The 14,890-nt window shown below is 40.9% G+C and overlaps 1 protein-coding gene across 4 annotated transcripts in view; it reads right to left on the reverse strand.

Moving 5' to 3' along the window:
- Nucleotides 1-14,890, reverse strand: part of KIF26A (kinesin family member 26A) — a 96,965-nt gene that overhangs the window by 55,672 nt on the left and 26,403 nt on the right. For all 4 annotated transcript variants that reach the window (XM_071426327.1, XM_071426326.1, XM_071426325.1 and 1 more), the window contains one exon: nt 7,658-8,158. In XM_071426327.1, coding sequence (XP_071282428.1) covers nt 7,658-8,158 — 501 coding nt within the window. The remainder of the gene's footprint in view (nt 1-7,657; nt 8,159-14,890) is intronic.

Consider the following 14,890-nt stretch of genomic DNA (forward strand, 5'->3'; position numbering starts at 1 on the left):
GTACATGGGGTTAAACCTCCCCAGCTGCAGAACCCTGCACTTGCTTTGGTTGAGTTTCATTATGTTCCTCTCTATCCACATTTCCAGCCTGTCCAGGTCTTGCTGGATGGTATAGCTGGCACTTTATGGTAGCAGCCATTCCTCCTCAGCAAGCTTCCCAAGGCTGAGCTCTGTCCCTCCATCCAGGGCATTGATGAATATGATGAAATAAACTGGAATCAGCACAGACCCCTGGGGAACACCACTGGCTCCAGGTAGACTCTGCATCACTGATCACAACCAAGGTGCAGCACAGCACCTCTCCTCATTGGCTCTTCTGTCATTTGGAGAAGAAAATTATCATTAACACATTCCAGGAACCTCCTACATTGCTTATGCCCTGCTGTGTTGTCCCTCAAAAGGACCAGGACTTCTGAACATGAGGTTGTTCCTGCCTGTCTTTGGAGGACCTCACCCACTCAGTCTTCCTGGTTGGGCAGCTCACTCTCTATAATGTCACTGTGAAATTATCTCATCGTAGTTTTAAAGTTCTATTTATAAGTCTAGTAATCCCATCATTGATTACAGTGACTGTATTCAAATTATAAATCCATTAGCTGCTCAACAATGAAATAAAATCAATAATGCACGTAAATGGGAAAAAAGGAATTTAAATGCATACATTAATGTCACTTGAAGTAGTGCTATTTTATGCACCATCTCTAACAAAACTGTGTCACATCATTAGCAATAATGTGAAAAATCTTTTTCAATTAACAGAGCTGATTTGATGCTATGTTCACTAAAGTGGCAATCCATTCCATTAAACACACACATATGAAATGCTTGAAATATCTATGAACTCTATCCATACATCATAAATTCTCTCCTAAGTGCTGAAACACAAAAATAGATACATCATTTTCTATTTATGCTTTTCAAACCTCCTGTCAGAAGCTGCCAGGCAGGGCCCTTCAGTGACTCTAGCTGCAAGTAACAAAGAGCACGAATTTTTGCCCCACGCTCAGCCACAAAACAACAGGAGATGCTTTCACCAATGCTTGCACTGTGCACATCTCTCAACCATCTGAAGGCCCACACCCTCAACATGCCATCATTCCAGTAAACAGCCTGCTGAGAAAATGTCAAATTCAAAGCACTTTCCAAAAACAAAAATAGATGATGTTCAAATACTATTCTACACAAGCAGGACAACTGGGCAGTCCTACCTGCATTCATCTGTACAAATCAGTTCCTTTCATGTACTATGCAGACACCACTGCAAGACTTTCCCCTCCACCCCCTCTGCACACAACTAAGGTCTGAGCTCAGCCTGAATTTATTTGGTTTCTCTGCTGCATGAACTTCTGAAGCCAGAGGCCATTATTCATCTGCAGCCCACCCTTAACCCATGTAGCCCATGCAACAGCAGCCTTGTAAAAGCTGTTCAAGCTGTTCTTTCTCAAATCTTGGATGACACCACTTCCGAGCTTCAGCCAAAAAGCATGAACCTTCCCTGCATGGCAACTTCTAGTGCTGGGGTGGCATGGGATGCACTGATTATCAGTTCACCAGAGGATTTATAGTGGAGCAAATTTAGAGCATAAATGGACTAGAATGAGGCAAGAGAAGCTGAAGGGAGCAAAGTGAACAGAAAAGGCCAAAGAAACAAGTTGAAAGGCAAGAGTAGAAAATTGAAGTATTTGGGGTATTTAGTGTAGCTTATGATATATTTGCCATATGAGAGAATGCACTGTGGGCCAAAGGTAAATCCAGTGGATTATCATTTCCACATAATCTCTAAAGTCTGCTTGTCTTAAATCTATCTCTGAAGAGTTACAGGTGAAGTCTGGGCAAACATTCCTTATTATTGCCTGCTGACTTCAGTTGTCAACTGAGGCAAGCATGGACTTGTTTCCTCATGAGAGTTGTAATAACAACTGCTTAGCCTGGAGGGGTGAAAGATCAAAAGAACTGCTTTCAGGTGGTAATGTGAGCCACAAGAGGGTCTGAGTCCTCAAAGAGTTACCCTGTCCCACAACTGTAAAACCAACACTATGGTGGAAGTGTCAAACACAATAAAAAGAAATGCAATCCACACCCTCACCCAAGAAAGGTTATTGGCTACAAGGTGGAAATGAGCCTTTCTGTTAACTCTTAGTATTTTTCCTGTATCACTCTGATACCTGGAAATTTGTTAAAAAGTAACCTCATTTTCACCTTATCACCCTACACTGGGGACAATCTAGAATGGGAGAGCACAAAGGTCCCAATAACTACACAAAGCAGAGGGTTATGCTTCCCGCTGCACGTTTAAGGCTGAATTCCCAACCCACTCTTCCCAAGGCAGTCTGCTCCCTGGCCGCTGGGGCAGGGTCTCACTGGCAGTGGCAGTGTTGTAACCCCACATCACACCCCTCCCTTTGCCAAGGCAGCAAAGCCCAAGGCAAGGCATGACTGCCCAGCTGACATGCAGCAGCCACAGCAAAGGTCTTTCCATGGGAACATAAACTGGGTTAGTATGAGAAAGCATTTAGTAACCTGGACCGAAAGGTTTCCTTCTGCTGCTGAGACTTGTTATGGAGAGTGACCAACACTACCTTTGAAAGGTAGTATTTTTTGCCACCCCCTTTTCCTTTATTTATTTACTTCCTCTACAAAAGCAGTGACACCATCACTACTGGAGCTAAAGAGAAAACAGAAGAGCCCCTGTGCAGTCCCTGCCTCACCATCTGTCTAACATTGACTTCTTGAGGATCAAGATGTTATACGTGGAGTCCGAGGAATGTCCCAAAGCTCAAAGATATCCATACGTCTCACGGACAAGATTTATGGTCAATGCACTGTATTTTAATTGTTTCATTACAAAATATATTCCCCACATTGTATTAATAAAAGGTCACTGAGAAAGCTATCAAGTAGGGTTTTAAAAATTAATTTAAAAATCCATTTGGCATGACATTTATCAAAGTAAAAAAGTAAATGCTGGAAAGTAAATCTTGTCATTGTTCTGTTTTCCACAGTCAGCTTTTTATTGCATCTTTTAAACAAAATGTAAGTCACCCTTGCTATAAACAAACAAAGAGGCTTTAAGGAAAGTCAACAGAGGCTGAACTACTCTCAGACAAAACCATCTGGTTTAGATTAGGGTAAGCAGAAGACTTACTCAAACTACAGGGAAGTCTGAATTGTGACTAAAATAACTCAGAGGTTTTTCACGTAAGACAAATAAACACAACTTCTTTAACTTCAGAGTCTATGCACCCATTTACATGTGCTATGCTGTAGGTGAATCCTCCCTCTCTGAACTTCACAGACCCAAGCAATAAGCTCATACTTAAATTTAAATTTGTGAATACTCTCAGGAACATACATTTGATAATTTTACAATTTTGCATATATAGGCTTTAGAAGTTTTACTTAAGGCTCTTCAAATTTTTTAGTGCTCCAACTTTTTCAATTTCTTAATGGTGTGTTTTTAATATATTTTTAAATCCACTTACAAATTGGTAAGTGTTCAAGGAGCCACAATGCTTTGCCTTATAACCAGTGCCAACTGTACATGTTCAAGTAAGAAATACAGTGTGACGAGGATCTCATTTTGTGTAAGATGAAAGAAAATGCAATTTGCAAATAAGCCCTATTTCACTGAGAAGTCTTTATAGCACATGGCATGGCTACTTTAGCACTTTTATGCAGCATATAACACTGCATAATAATAACACACTCAATTTAAAATGTACAGTAAGACCTCTTTCTTTCTACAATACCCAATAAATGCAGATATTTCTAATAAGCGTACAAGGTATTTTCAGTGGTTTTAATGTTCTACCTCTCAGCCAGATTTCAACAACAGTTGAAAGCCCAACAACAGTTTGGGTTTTCTGGGAAGCCCAAACTCCCCTCAGTCCTCTCCTTTTGCATTAAACTGGGTGTCAGTGCTTAGCACTGCTAATGGGTTTTTTTTGATTTGAGTAGTAACCTTACAGTCACTTGTCAGGTCAAGAACTGAAAACATCAATATAAAACTATTTATTAATTACAGTTGTCAGGCGTCCAGCACAAATCAGCTGCTTTACCCAGAGTTACACCAGCTCCCTCCCCTCCACTGTGTTCACTGTCTGCTCAGACAACTTATCACTGCTACTGGTGATTATTTTTTGTAATTTTTCACAACGGGCCACTTGGGTAAAGCAGCTGATTACATCTTCACCTTTTGCACCTTGGTTGCAATCCTAGTCTTCCCCTCCCTGAACCTTCCTCCAGATCCTTAATTACTGTTCCTCTTTACAGCTCCCAAAGCCCATGGTTATTATTTTCATTTGAGCAGCACCCACACTGCGCTTCAAACACACGTTCCTGTTCAAAAAATTTATAATCTATATAATGGATTTTTCACACTTGAACTCCAAACACATATTAAAAATTTACGATGTCCTGCACTTCTGACCCCCAATGTTCAGCCCAGAAGTGTTTTCACAACTCTAAGTGACATAACAAGGTAATACATGCGAGTTTGGGGAGGGAGATGAGAGGAGCAGAAATAAAATCTTTTTTTTTTTTTCTCTCCACAGACAATTTCCCTACTGCCACTATTAGAACTAACCAGGAATAAAAAATACAGATCCTGGAGAAATGTGTGCGGCTGCAAGGTCCCCTGAGGTTTGGCAGACGTACACTGGGGTGTATTTCCACACCTAGAAGGCACTGGGGACACAGTAGGCTGCATCCAAAATAGGATTCACTCCACATGACCTGCCTGGGCTCCACCAGCACCAGCTGGAAGCCACAGGCACCCCTGGTGGACAAGGCAGGCCAAGAGAGACATCCAAGATGAGAAGGACAAAGCATCTCTTTGAAGTGCCTGTTGGTCTTCCACAGCCCCAAAGGAAGCCTCAGTAATTATGTTATAATAAATACCTGGGGTTTTGACAATTAAAAATACTTGAGATGAACTCAAGCCTTTACTTTTGTCTTCCCAGATTTGCAAAATTAATCATGCCCACTTCATATGCAGCAGTGAATTAAATCACTGGGAGGACGGGCATTGGGTAGAAGCCTCCCACCAGGGAGTTCAGCAGCTATTTCAAGTACCCTTTGGTAAGGAAAAAAGGTGTAAGTAAATACAGATTCCCATGGAGTATTTACAGGGTGGTCAAAATTACTGGTGTCCCAACCAAGAGTGGAAACTCCCTGAGAAAAGAGCCAATTTTTACTTCTGCATTTGTGCAGTATGTTGCCTAAATGGGGGCTGAAGTCTTCAAAATCCAGTCACACTTAATAAATAGTACATTCAGTGCTGTTCTTTCTACTGCAGTAGTCCTGCTCCAGAATTTCTCTAGCCAGACCAGCTTTGCCCTGCAAGACAGGAAGTATTACTAAAGACAGACATCACTAAAAGTATGTATAAGAACAGCTCTCTTCTGGGTTAATCTGAAACCCAAACTCTGTCTCTAACTTCAGAAAAGAAAAGACAAAATTATCTCTCTAACCAGTAAAAAAAAAAAAAGTAAATAAACCAAATAAACTTTTCTAATAGGGAAGGAAGTTTAGATGTGAGAATTAATAGAACTGGGAAAATCCCAGTCTTTGAAAAATTGCGAAATTATGTAAGATAAGCGTTGGACAAGAATGTCCTGCAGTGGATACTATCCTAGACAAGGGCCAGACTAGCTGTTTCCTGAAATCTCTCCAATCCTGTTTCCTTCAACACCTGTGATTTCTCAGGGGAAGAGCGTAGGGGAAGCACTTTCTGCCTCACCCACCCAAACAACTTCATCAGACACCAGGCTCTTAACAATACACAAGGCAGTGGAAGAATTCCGACAGACACAAGAAGCACCATCTGGAAAGAGATGCACTCACAGTCTTCAGTAACTACATTTGGGTTTAAATGAATAAAATAAATAAAGAGAGAGGAGAGATAAAACAACTGAAGACTAGCTTCTCTCCAAAAACTGCTTATAAATCCAACTGATCCTTGCAGATGACTGGATCACATCCAAGCTGCCTCCAACACTCACAGTGTTTGTCCTTTCGTTAAAGGTCACTGTTTTCCAGGCTACTGAGTTTCTTTGCACATTTCTAAATCACACTTAAGCTCTGCTGCATTATACACATTTTTCCTTCACAGGGGTTAAATGAGGCAACAGTTTTATCTTAGAATAGCATAGTGGTTAGGGAAGACCACATCTATCAGTCAGCATGGTTAAGCAGGAAGAAATCTGTAGCTGGCTGTTACTGAATTATTTAGGACAAGAATAAGGGCAGGCAAAGAATGAGCAGACAAATGGAAATACTTCTGCTTTCAGAGTGCAAGCTTCTTAGCCTAGCAGCTTTCCCATTTTTCCTTCTCTATTTCTGTGATATACAATGAACTTAGAAGGCAATTTAAAGGTAACATCAGATACCATACATGGCCAAATTGATCCCTAATGCATGGAGCAGCATTTTAGAGAAAAGCTCTTATAGCAGAAGTTCCTTATAAACCATGAAGAGCTGAATGGGCCATTTTCCCTTTTCTTAGTGAGTGACCTGATGTCAGTAGAGATTCACTGGATTTAAATCCCTCAGAGGTGGAATTTATGTGAATTCACACGTTTCCTTAAGAGAGAAAAGTATGGGAGGCAGGAATCAAGTCTCCAAGCCTTTTCTGGAAGGAAGCACAAGTCAGCCTGAAAAAGCAATGTTGTTACACAGCAGCACTCAAATATTTATCTCTGATGATCTTGGAGCCCAACCAGCTGAAGCTACCAAGCAATATTAGGTAGTGTTTACATACAACAGCACATAAGGCATCATGTAAAATTTAAAGCTGCTTGGCACCAAAATATCTGATCTCACAAGATCTGTTAGGTCATCTTTAAGTGAAAACCTTTATTTCAAATTGTACACATTTCATTATTAGACACACTCCCCCATTCACTACCTGAAAACTGGTCAGGAATAAATCTCAGTCAAAACCAGCCATGTACTGTATCCTCCTTCTTAGCACAGTCCCATAGATAGGCACATCATGAATTTGCTTTTAAAGGTAATGTGCACCTCTACAAAGCTTTCCCATTTCCCACAAGAGTTCTTACAATCACAGAGAATACAGGGAAACAACATCAAGGCTGAAAATCCAAGTGCAGTGACATTTACAGGCATGTGGCTCTAAAGCAACCTCCTGAGCCCCTTCCTCAGCAGCAAAAGTTGTGCAACACATCTAAGCTGCAGATTAATGCTGTGCATCACAGTCCATCAACAGCAACTGCTGAACTGCACACAGTCTTGGAAGCTCTGCACTAGACTTGAGGGTCAAGTTCACCTTTGATATAATCCCATGAAGCTCCCAGAGCTTCATGTGTGACAAACTTGGCCTTTTTTGTTTTTCTAAAGGAGTTACCAGGTACGTGACAGACAAATAGCATCACCTGCATACATGAAGCTAAAATAGGTGCAAAAACATCTGAGGAAAGGATTTCACCATGTGAGATAAGAAAGCAAATTCCTCATGACATCTGATAGAACATCTTCCAAAGCTCTTTAACTCTTCAGCTCTTGAAACGTGGCTTAGAATACCATTAGCTGATCCCCACAAAGATAAACATGTATAGATCTCAAATTTTATCTGTATCCCTCTGTATGTCCACACACATGCAAACAAAACCAAGGCAGCTGAATTATCACTACTTACTAGACAAGCCTGAGGCAGGAAGCTGTTCACTCTGGAGATACTCCACATGCCCTCGAGGTACTGCTGAGCTTGGATGGTGACAGAGCTCAGGGCACCACTGAGGCCGCTGGGGGCCACCGTCACTTGAACGCTGGAGTTGGGAAAACCGCCCATGCCTTGAGACCATCCCAGTCCTTTCTTCCTCTCTGCCGCAGAGAAGAGATTGGGAGACTTCCCAGGCTGCCTGCCCACCTGCCCAGCAAGGAGGGGCAGGTCCCTCTGGGAAGAGACAGTGACCATCCTGGGTACCATGCTGGTCACGGCCCCGGCGCCGGGCGGGAGGTCAGGCATCTCCGGGTAGCTGGTTTGGCTGAGGGTGTGCATCATCTGAATGGCTTCCTGCTTCAGCTGATTCAAGTGAGTGGCACAGGTTTCACATCTGCTCTCTCCTTCATTCCTGTTTTTCTGTAAGTAGTCAGGCACTTGAAGCTTGTCAAAAATTAAAGCTGATAATCGTGGGTCCTAAAGAAGGGGAGAAAGGGGGGAAAAACATAGTCAGTTAAAGTGATGCAGAAGGATAAAAACAAGGGGAAAAAAGAAAGTTCTCTGATTTGCTCTCCACTCACGGAAGTACTTTAAATCTGTTCTGTAACTCTCAGCATTTTTTCTGCTGAATACCCTAACAGGCCCACAGTGGATTAATAAACCAAAAGTGAATTCATTTGTATTAGACCCAGCATGAAAATTATCATCAGAATTAAACAGTGGAGCTGCGGTGTTCTTGATAACTGCTCATTCTTCTAATTAACTCTCCTTTGGAGACATCTACAGCACCCGTGTTTCCCATGCTCAGGAACAATGTTAGTTGAGATGCTGAACCTACAAATATCATAACTTGATTCAAAGGCATACCACCATCAGAAACCAAGGAAAATTAGACTGAAAGTATTTTGAAAAATTAATTCATGACTTGGTAAATGTCGTGCTGCCCTTACCCTCAGAAATGATGAATCAAGGGGCATAAAAGCCAGTTTACATGGTGCTGCCCACAGGACTGTTACTTCTGATCTTTGCAACCCAGATCGTTGCAATATTCCCTTCTGCTACAGTTGCTTTAATGAGAAATAGATTTGAGCCTACAGCCATGTGTGAAGGTGTGACAATGTGCACACTAAGACGCTGATTTAAAAGCAACACCTATTTTGTTTCCACATAGCAATTCCCCACCAGCCCTTGGCTAGTTCATTTTAAGGCTGCTAAGACATTTTAAAACCCAGCACTGTGTTTCCACTTCAGAGATAGAGTTACCTATCTCCTGCAACACACAAACGCCCTCCCATCCCAGGCCTGCTACTGAAAAGATTAGTCAAGAGATTAAACCCAGCCCTGTCGTAAATCTGCTATCGAGCCTAACACCAGGCAGTAAAACTGACCCAACTTCACACACCCTCATAGAGCTCTCTAAACAATTAAGGTTTTAATGAAATCACAGCACAGCCAAAGGTTTATTTGTATAATTATTTTAAATGAAAATATTTAATTTTCTTGTTAATAAGTAGGACACACATAGCTGGTAAATCAGCCATCCAACATATGCTGGGGATATCCCCAGATTGGCACTTGTTTTTAAAAATGTATTACTTTATGCCAAGCTGCAATTGCTCTCTAGGAAATGAATGTGCTATTAGAAAACTCATTCTGGTTTTAATTACAATGCACATCAATAAAACTCTTTAAAGAAGTCTTGGCACTGGTACTTTGGCTTTGCTCTGAATTCAGAAAGTACTAAAACACTGCTTAACTTCTGCAGCAGCAGCACAGAATTTATCTCATGTTCAGCTGTTGGACTACTCCTGCAATAGTTTCAATGATCTCACGAGACACAGTACAGTGTGGATAGAAACCACTGTAAGTATATCTAGCATCACATTATTCCACAGCCAAAAGCCATTAATCAAAGTTGGTCTTTCTGCAATAATCTAAATTATTGTTTATTGACTTAAAATTAAAAATAATTCTGAGGCTAAGAAAAGCTTCTCCTGGCAGTGGCTGAACAATAAATTGATTCACAATAGTGAATCAGCATAAAAAGTGAAGTGAAAGACACTGTTTCATTTTTGTCTCTTCTCCTTATTGAGGTTTAGATCCTGCTAAAAATGCCTTTGAAGTTGCACCATTTGCTTACCCTCATGAGGAAGAAAATTCTTTCCCACCAAACCTCCCAGAAGATGGTAATACTAAATTAAGAGATATTAGTCATGAAAAAAAAGTAATTAATATTTTAGAAACTTTTTTCTATCCCTTCAGCAGAAAGTGCTATTGGTTAGACTTTAAAAAAAAAAAAAACACAGAGACTCAGTTCTGCAAGCTTTATTTAGCCTCGGGTAAAACAAAGGCCATGCAGTCTATCTCCCAAGAAAAACAAACAGCACCGTGCTCAGTGCTCCTCAGAAACTTCTCCAAGGGAAGAGAGCCCTCTGAGCAAATACTTGCTGAGGCTGACACACAGCTTCTATTCACAGAGCCCCAAAATACACCACCTTCCAGCACTGGGTGCCCCATCTGCACCAGGCACATCCCTGGGCTCGCTCCTTTGAACCAAGCTGGGCACACAAGGAAGCACCTGCACGTCCCCACTGCATGAGCCTCATCTGGCAATGCTTAAATTGCTATCAAATGTCAAAAGTTTCAAATAAGCAATTAAAGCGAATTACTAGGTGAAACAGGCTTCTCATTTAAAAGAAATTACTTCTTTTGATGTAAAGAAAATTAATGACCCCAATTCTAGCTCCATAAACACAGTTTACAGCATAAGGCAGATCAGAGTCGGGCTTGTCTCGCAGTTACAAAGAAATCAAGTTGATGTCATATTAAAGGGGGGAACAAAAATAAATTTTAAAAAAATATATATTTAGAAAATTGCACAGAGCAAAGCTTATAGGCACATAGCATGCCAAATTTAAACCTCACAGGTTATTTATAGTAAAAGAAAAAGGCATCTCATTTCCAATGCTTATGTTTTGCCAAGCTTTACAAGGAGCCTCTTAACCCACACATCCAGCCTCTGTGACCCGCAGCTGGCATTGTGGCCAACCTTCTCCAGTTGTGGAGAACCTTCTCCACCTCAGTAAGGGCCCAGCTGGATAGTTAGATTACTTTTATTTTTCCACTCTGAGAGACAAAAACACCTGGCTAATGGTTGGGCGTGAAGGCCAGAGGAAACACAAGTTACTGTTAAAAACATTAACCATAACTTAAAAGTTTAGCCAGCCCCATTAAAGAGGTTTTCCTGCCCAGTGACAATGCCTGGTGCTGGGGAGCCCCTGCTTCAGCAGCTCACACCCTAACAAGGCTGGGCTGGGAGTTACACTCTCGTGTTTAACAGAGGGAAGAAATAAAACCTGAGTGGCCAAATGTGTGACACACACGTGGGAGGGGTGAAGCAGCCAAAGGCATCCTCGCTGCAGCTCCAGCAGCAGACAGGCCAGCCAAACAAAGGGAGGGTGCAAATTGCTGAGGGCAATGGCACAAAAATTAAACATACAAAACACAAGCTTCTGTTCCAAACACTGCTCCAAAACCTCTTTAGTCTGCTCTGCTACAAAGAACATGACTCTTTCGTTCCTCCACAGCATAAATAAACTATGCTGTCTTTGTCACACCTACTTTCCAAATGCTCTTCTTTCCTCCTGAACAAGCAGGATAAGCAGAATACTGTGATGCTGTAACATTCACAGCTTCCCCTCCCACTGCAGAAACCAAAACCCTAATTTCAGACTCAGCTTTTAACTTTTGCATACAAATTTTAGATATTCAAACATCACAGACTGTTAGAATAGTAAAATAAATGGTCCCACTAGGAACTGAGGAGCCCAGCAGCCCCCAGCAAGGTCAGGGCATGAGATAATTGCATGTCCTTATATGAGGACAAATTTCCTGAATGCTTGAATTTACCACTGCTTTTCAGCAAGCAGTTCTTACAGACACAAGCCAGCTGCCAACTGCTGCAGGGAGCTTAGAGACACACATGCAAACTGCCCACAGGAGAGGGGCTCACAGAAATGGTCTGCAAGTTCAGCACGGCAAACTTGGAAAACCAGGACTGTGCTCCCGCTAGAACACTGGCAAAATGCTCATTTCCTTCAGCACTGGAGCATTTAGCCCAAAGCCTGCCTCCAGGCTTTACTCTGAAACCAGGAGAAGGGAAAAGGAGCACAGACTTGAAAGCACATCAGAAGTTGCTACTTGCAACAGCGAGAAGGAAACAGTCTGTGATGGAGGTTTCCCTCTCTGATGTAAGAGCTCAGCTCTGCTGCCTCCACATGAAAGCAAGGAGGACCCTGCAGGGACTCAGCTGTGGGGTAACACCACGGGCAGCATGTGGGGCACACAAACAAAACCCACATTTCACAACTGCAAAATACCACATGCCCAGACCACTGCCCTTGAAACTACAGACATAACTCACAGCAACTGGGACGTGGCCAGAGGCCAATATCACCAAAAATCCCTGCTACAGCTTAGACACCAAAGTCACAGCCAGGTTTTCAAAGTACGAAACATCAAATAACCTTCCTGGATCTGAACTATTCTGAGAACTTGAAGCAGTTTGTAAGTGAAAACTGCACTTAAATTACTTTGAAATCATAGCTCAATCTGTAATTTCCCATATACTTAGAGTTAGCAGTTACATTTTCTGTTCAACTAACAAGAATGAATAGAGAGGTTTTTCCCACTGAAAAAGAGAAACAAAGATACAAGTTTTGAATCTTACCTGCAGCTACTGACTTCTAACTCCCCAACTAAGCAAGAGAAGAGGAGGCAGCACAGCATCTGGATTCTCACTTAAGAAGTCCCTGAAGTAATACCCACCCATCTGTAACCTAATCCTTTCAGAGAGGAACTATGCACAGAGTGTGAACAAACGATGACGAACAAATGATGAAAAGTCAAATTGCCAACAACCATCCTCAGTAATTACCCACAATTTTGCCTGGCACTGCTTTCTGCAGTGAGAGTGTATCCAGAGCAGTATTCTGAATTGAATTAAAGTCTTAATATAAATATAATTTAAGAGAAAGAAGAATAATTGAATGTCACACTGAAATATATAATTAAATACAGATTGAGGTGAAAAACATATTAAAAAGATGCTTTTGGAGAAAGGAATGTACTATCCCAGTGCACAAGAATCAATGTTAATGATTTTTTGTCTTAATTGTCCTTCCAGATCTCTGCCATGCTGCTTACAAATTAGTTTTTATCTTACAAGACATTGTGAAATATTCCCTTGTATCTTCTATATTGACAAATACCTTGAAGGCTGATGCCTGCTTTCAACTATATAGCAGTCATTGTGAAAACAAACAAACAAAAAAAAGCAAGCACTACATTCAGCAAACCCTGAGAGTGTTCAATGCAATCAAGGGGGGAAAAAAACCAATTCTAATGATTTTTTTTTTAGAGAAGTTTCCAACTATCTGACTAATCTCAAGGGATTGAAAATATGAGCTTTAAGTCTTCAAGTAACCCGTGTTGTTAATTCATTCAGTCACTGACCTCATCTTATCAGAATATAAACAATCAAGGAAAAACAAACACATGAAGCTTTCACAAAAACAGAATTCACCTGAAGTCCCAACTCCTGGGAGTTAAGGGTATCTGGAACCTGCAGTGTAACTTCACTGTCCTTGAAAACATTCCTCTGAACAAGCAGGAAAGCAATCCACATTTCCAAAGTGAACAATATGTGCAGGAATTAGGAAAAAAGTAGATACATTTTTAAGGCCTAATTCCATTCGGTCCCCTTACAGTAATGTCTCACTACCTTTAGGTGGAAGGTTAATTTAAGCCAGTGGGCTGTGGCCATCCTCCCATTGTATCTCCTAGCAGGATTTCTTTAAATCTCAATCCCATTATTCTGTTTCCAGCCACAACCTGAGGAAGTGCACACAGACATATCCCCCTGACTCTACCCAGCTGAGACTCAACCCAATTTCTTTTCATCTCTGGCATCCCAAAGAGTTTCGGAAAAAAAAAATAAAAATCCAAGCACATTTTCTTACTTATATAAAAAAAATCACAGGGTATCTCTTTTAAACAGGGCCCATCTTTCTAACAAAAGCCAGGCAATAGGATAAATCTGCTCAGAACCGCGTGACCCCGCACTAAAAACGACTGCGCCGTGTTCAGTTATTGGGCAGCTCCACTGAACTCTATTTATTTCCATTTCCTGCCCACTTTAATGTACTTCAGTGGCCTGCAGTAAAGTTAAAGCAATAGGTGTCTGTCATAAAGATGAATGGTGCTATTGGAATGCATAATACAGTGGAAAGAGGAAATGAGAGCAATCTGGTTTATTTACATCTCAGGCTCCCATCAGCACCTCAGCCCACCTCCCAATGGCCTCAGCTGCCTTTCCTGTTATCTTGCTGTATAGTCCCCTGCAATGAGTTGGCTTTTAACCTCTCAGAACCAGAGGGGATGAGCTGATCTACCAGATTTGCTTTCCTGAGCTGGCAGAGTAGTGGAGCAAACAGCCATGCAGTGTGTTCAGTGCAAAGAAAACAACATAAAGGTAGTGGTTGCCATTTAAATTAATTAAAAGACACAAGCAAAACAAAAGACCCCAAAGAGATCTGCTATCACCGGTAAATTTAGATCAACACACAGGAACCTGACTACTTCTGAAAAACAGTAATTACTGTTTCACAAAATATTACTTTTAATCTTCTTTCTTTACAATCTAATTAAACAGATATTTTACTTGCCTTTGCAAAATGTTTTTCTTAATTTCATCCAATTTTAACATTTGGTGTGTTCTATAAACTACACATCCAAACTAGTATGCAATTTTATGCTTATTTTTAATAGTGTATGACTTCATTTAAAATTTATGACTTTTAATTTGCATGTTTATTGTTGGTTTTAAGTAATCTTTTAATTTTCCCTCTTGGCTCTGAGGCTTACTATAACTTCACAATGTAAATTCAGTACTAATTTTGTTCATGTGAAAACACCATCTTCCAGCACACGTTGTGTCTTTTTTAATTTCCCTCTTATTTCTTTTATAAACCTTCAGAAAAGTATTATCACTTGGAACAGCAGCAAGTATGTGTAGAAACAGTTGCATATCTATCACTACACAATACTTGGTATCTAAAGGCCTTTGTTTGATTCTACTTTCAGAAATAATGACTTGGATGAAGCTGACTTTCAGAAATTCAGACAAAATCCTCTTACAGAAATTAGACA

This window comes from Agelaius tricolor, unplaced genomic scaffold, assembly GCF_023055355.1.
Source record: "Agelaius tricolor isolate 1412-34295 unplaced genomic scaffold, bAgeTri1.0.p SCAF_5, whole genome shotgun sequence".
Lineage (NCBI taxonomy): Eukaryota > Metazoa > Chordata > Aves > Passeriformes > Icteridae > Agelaius > Agelaius tricolor.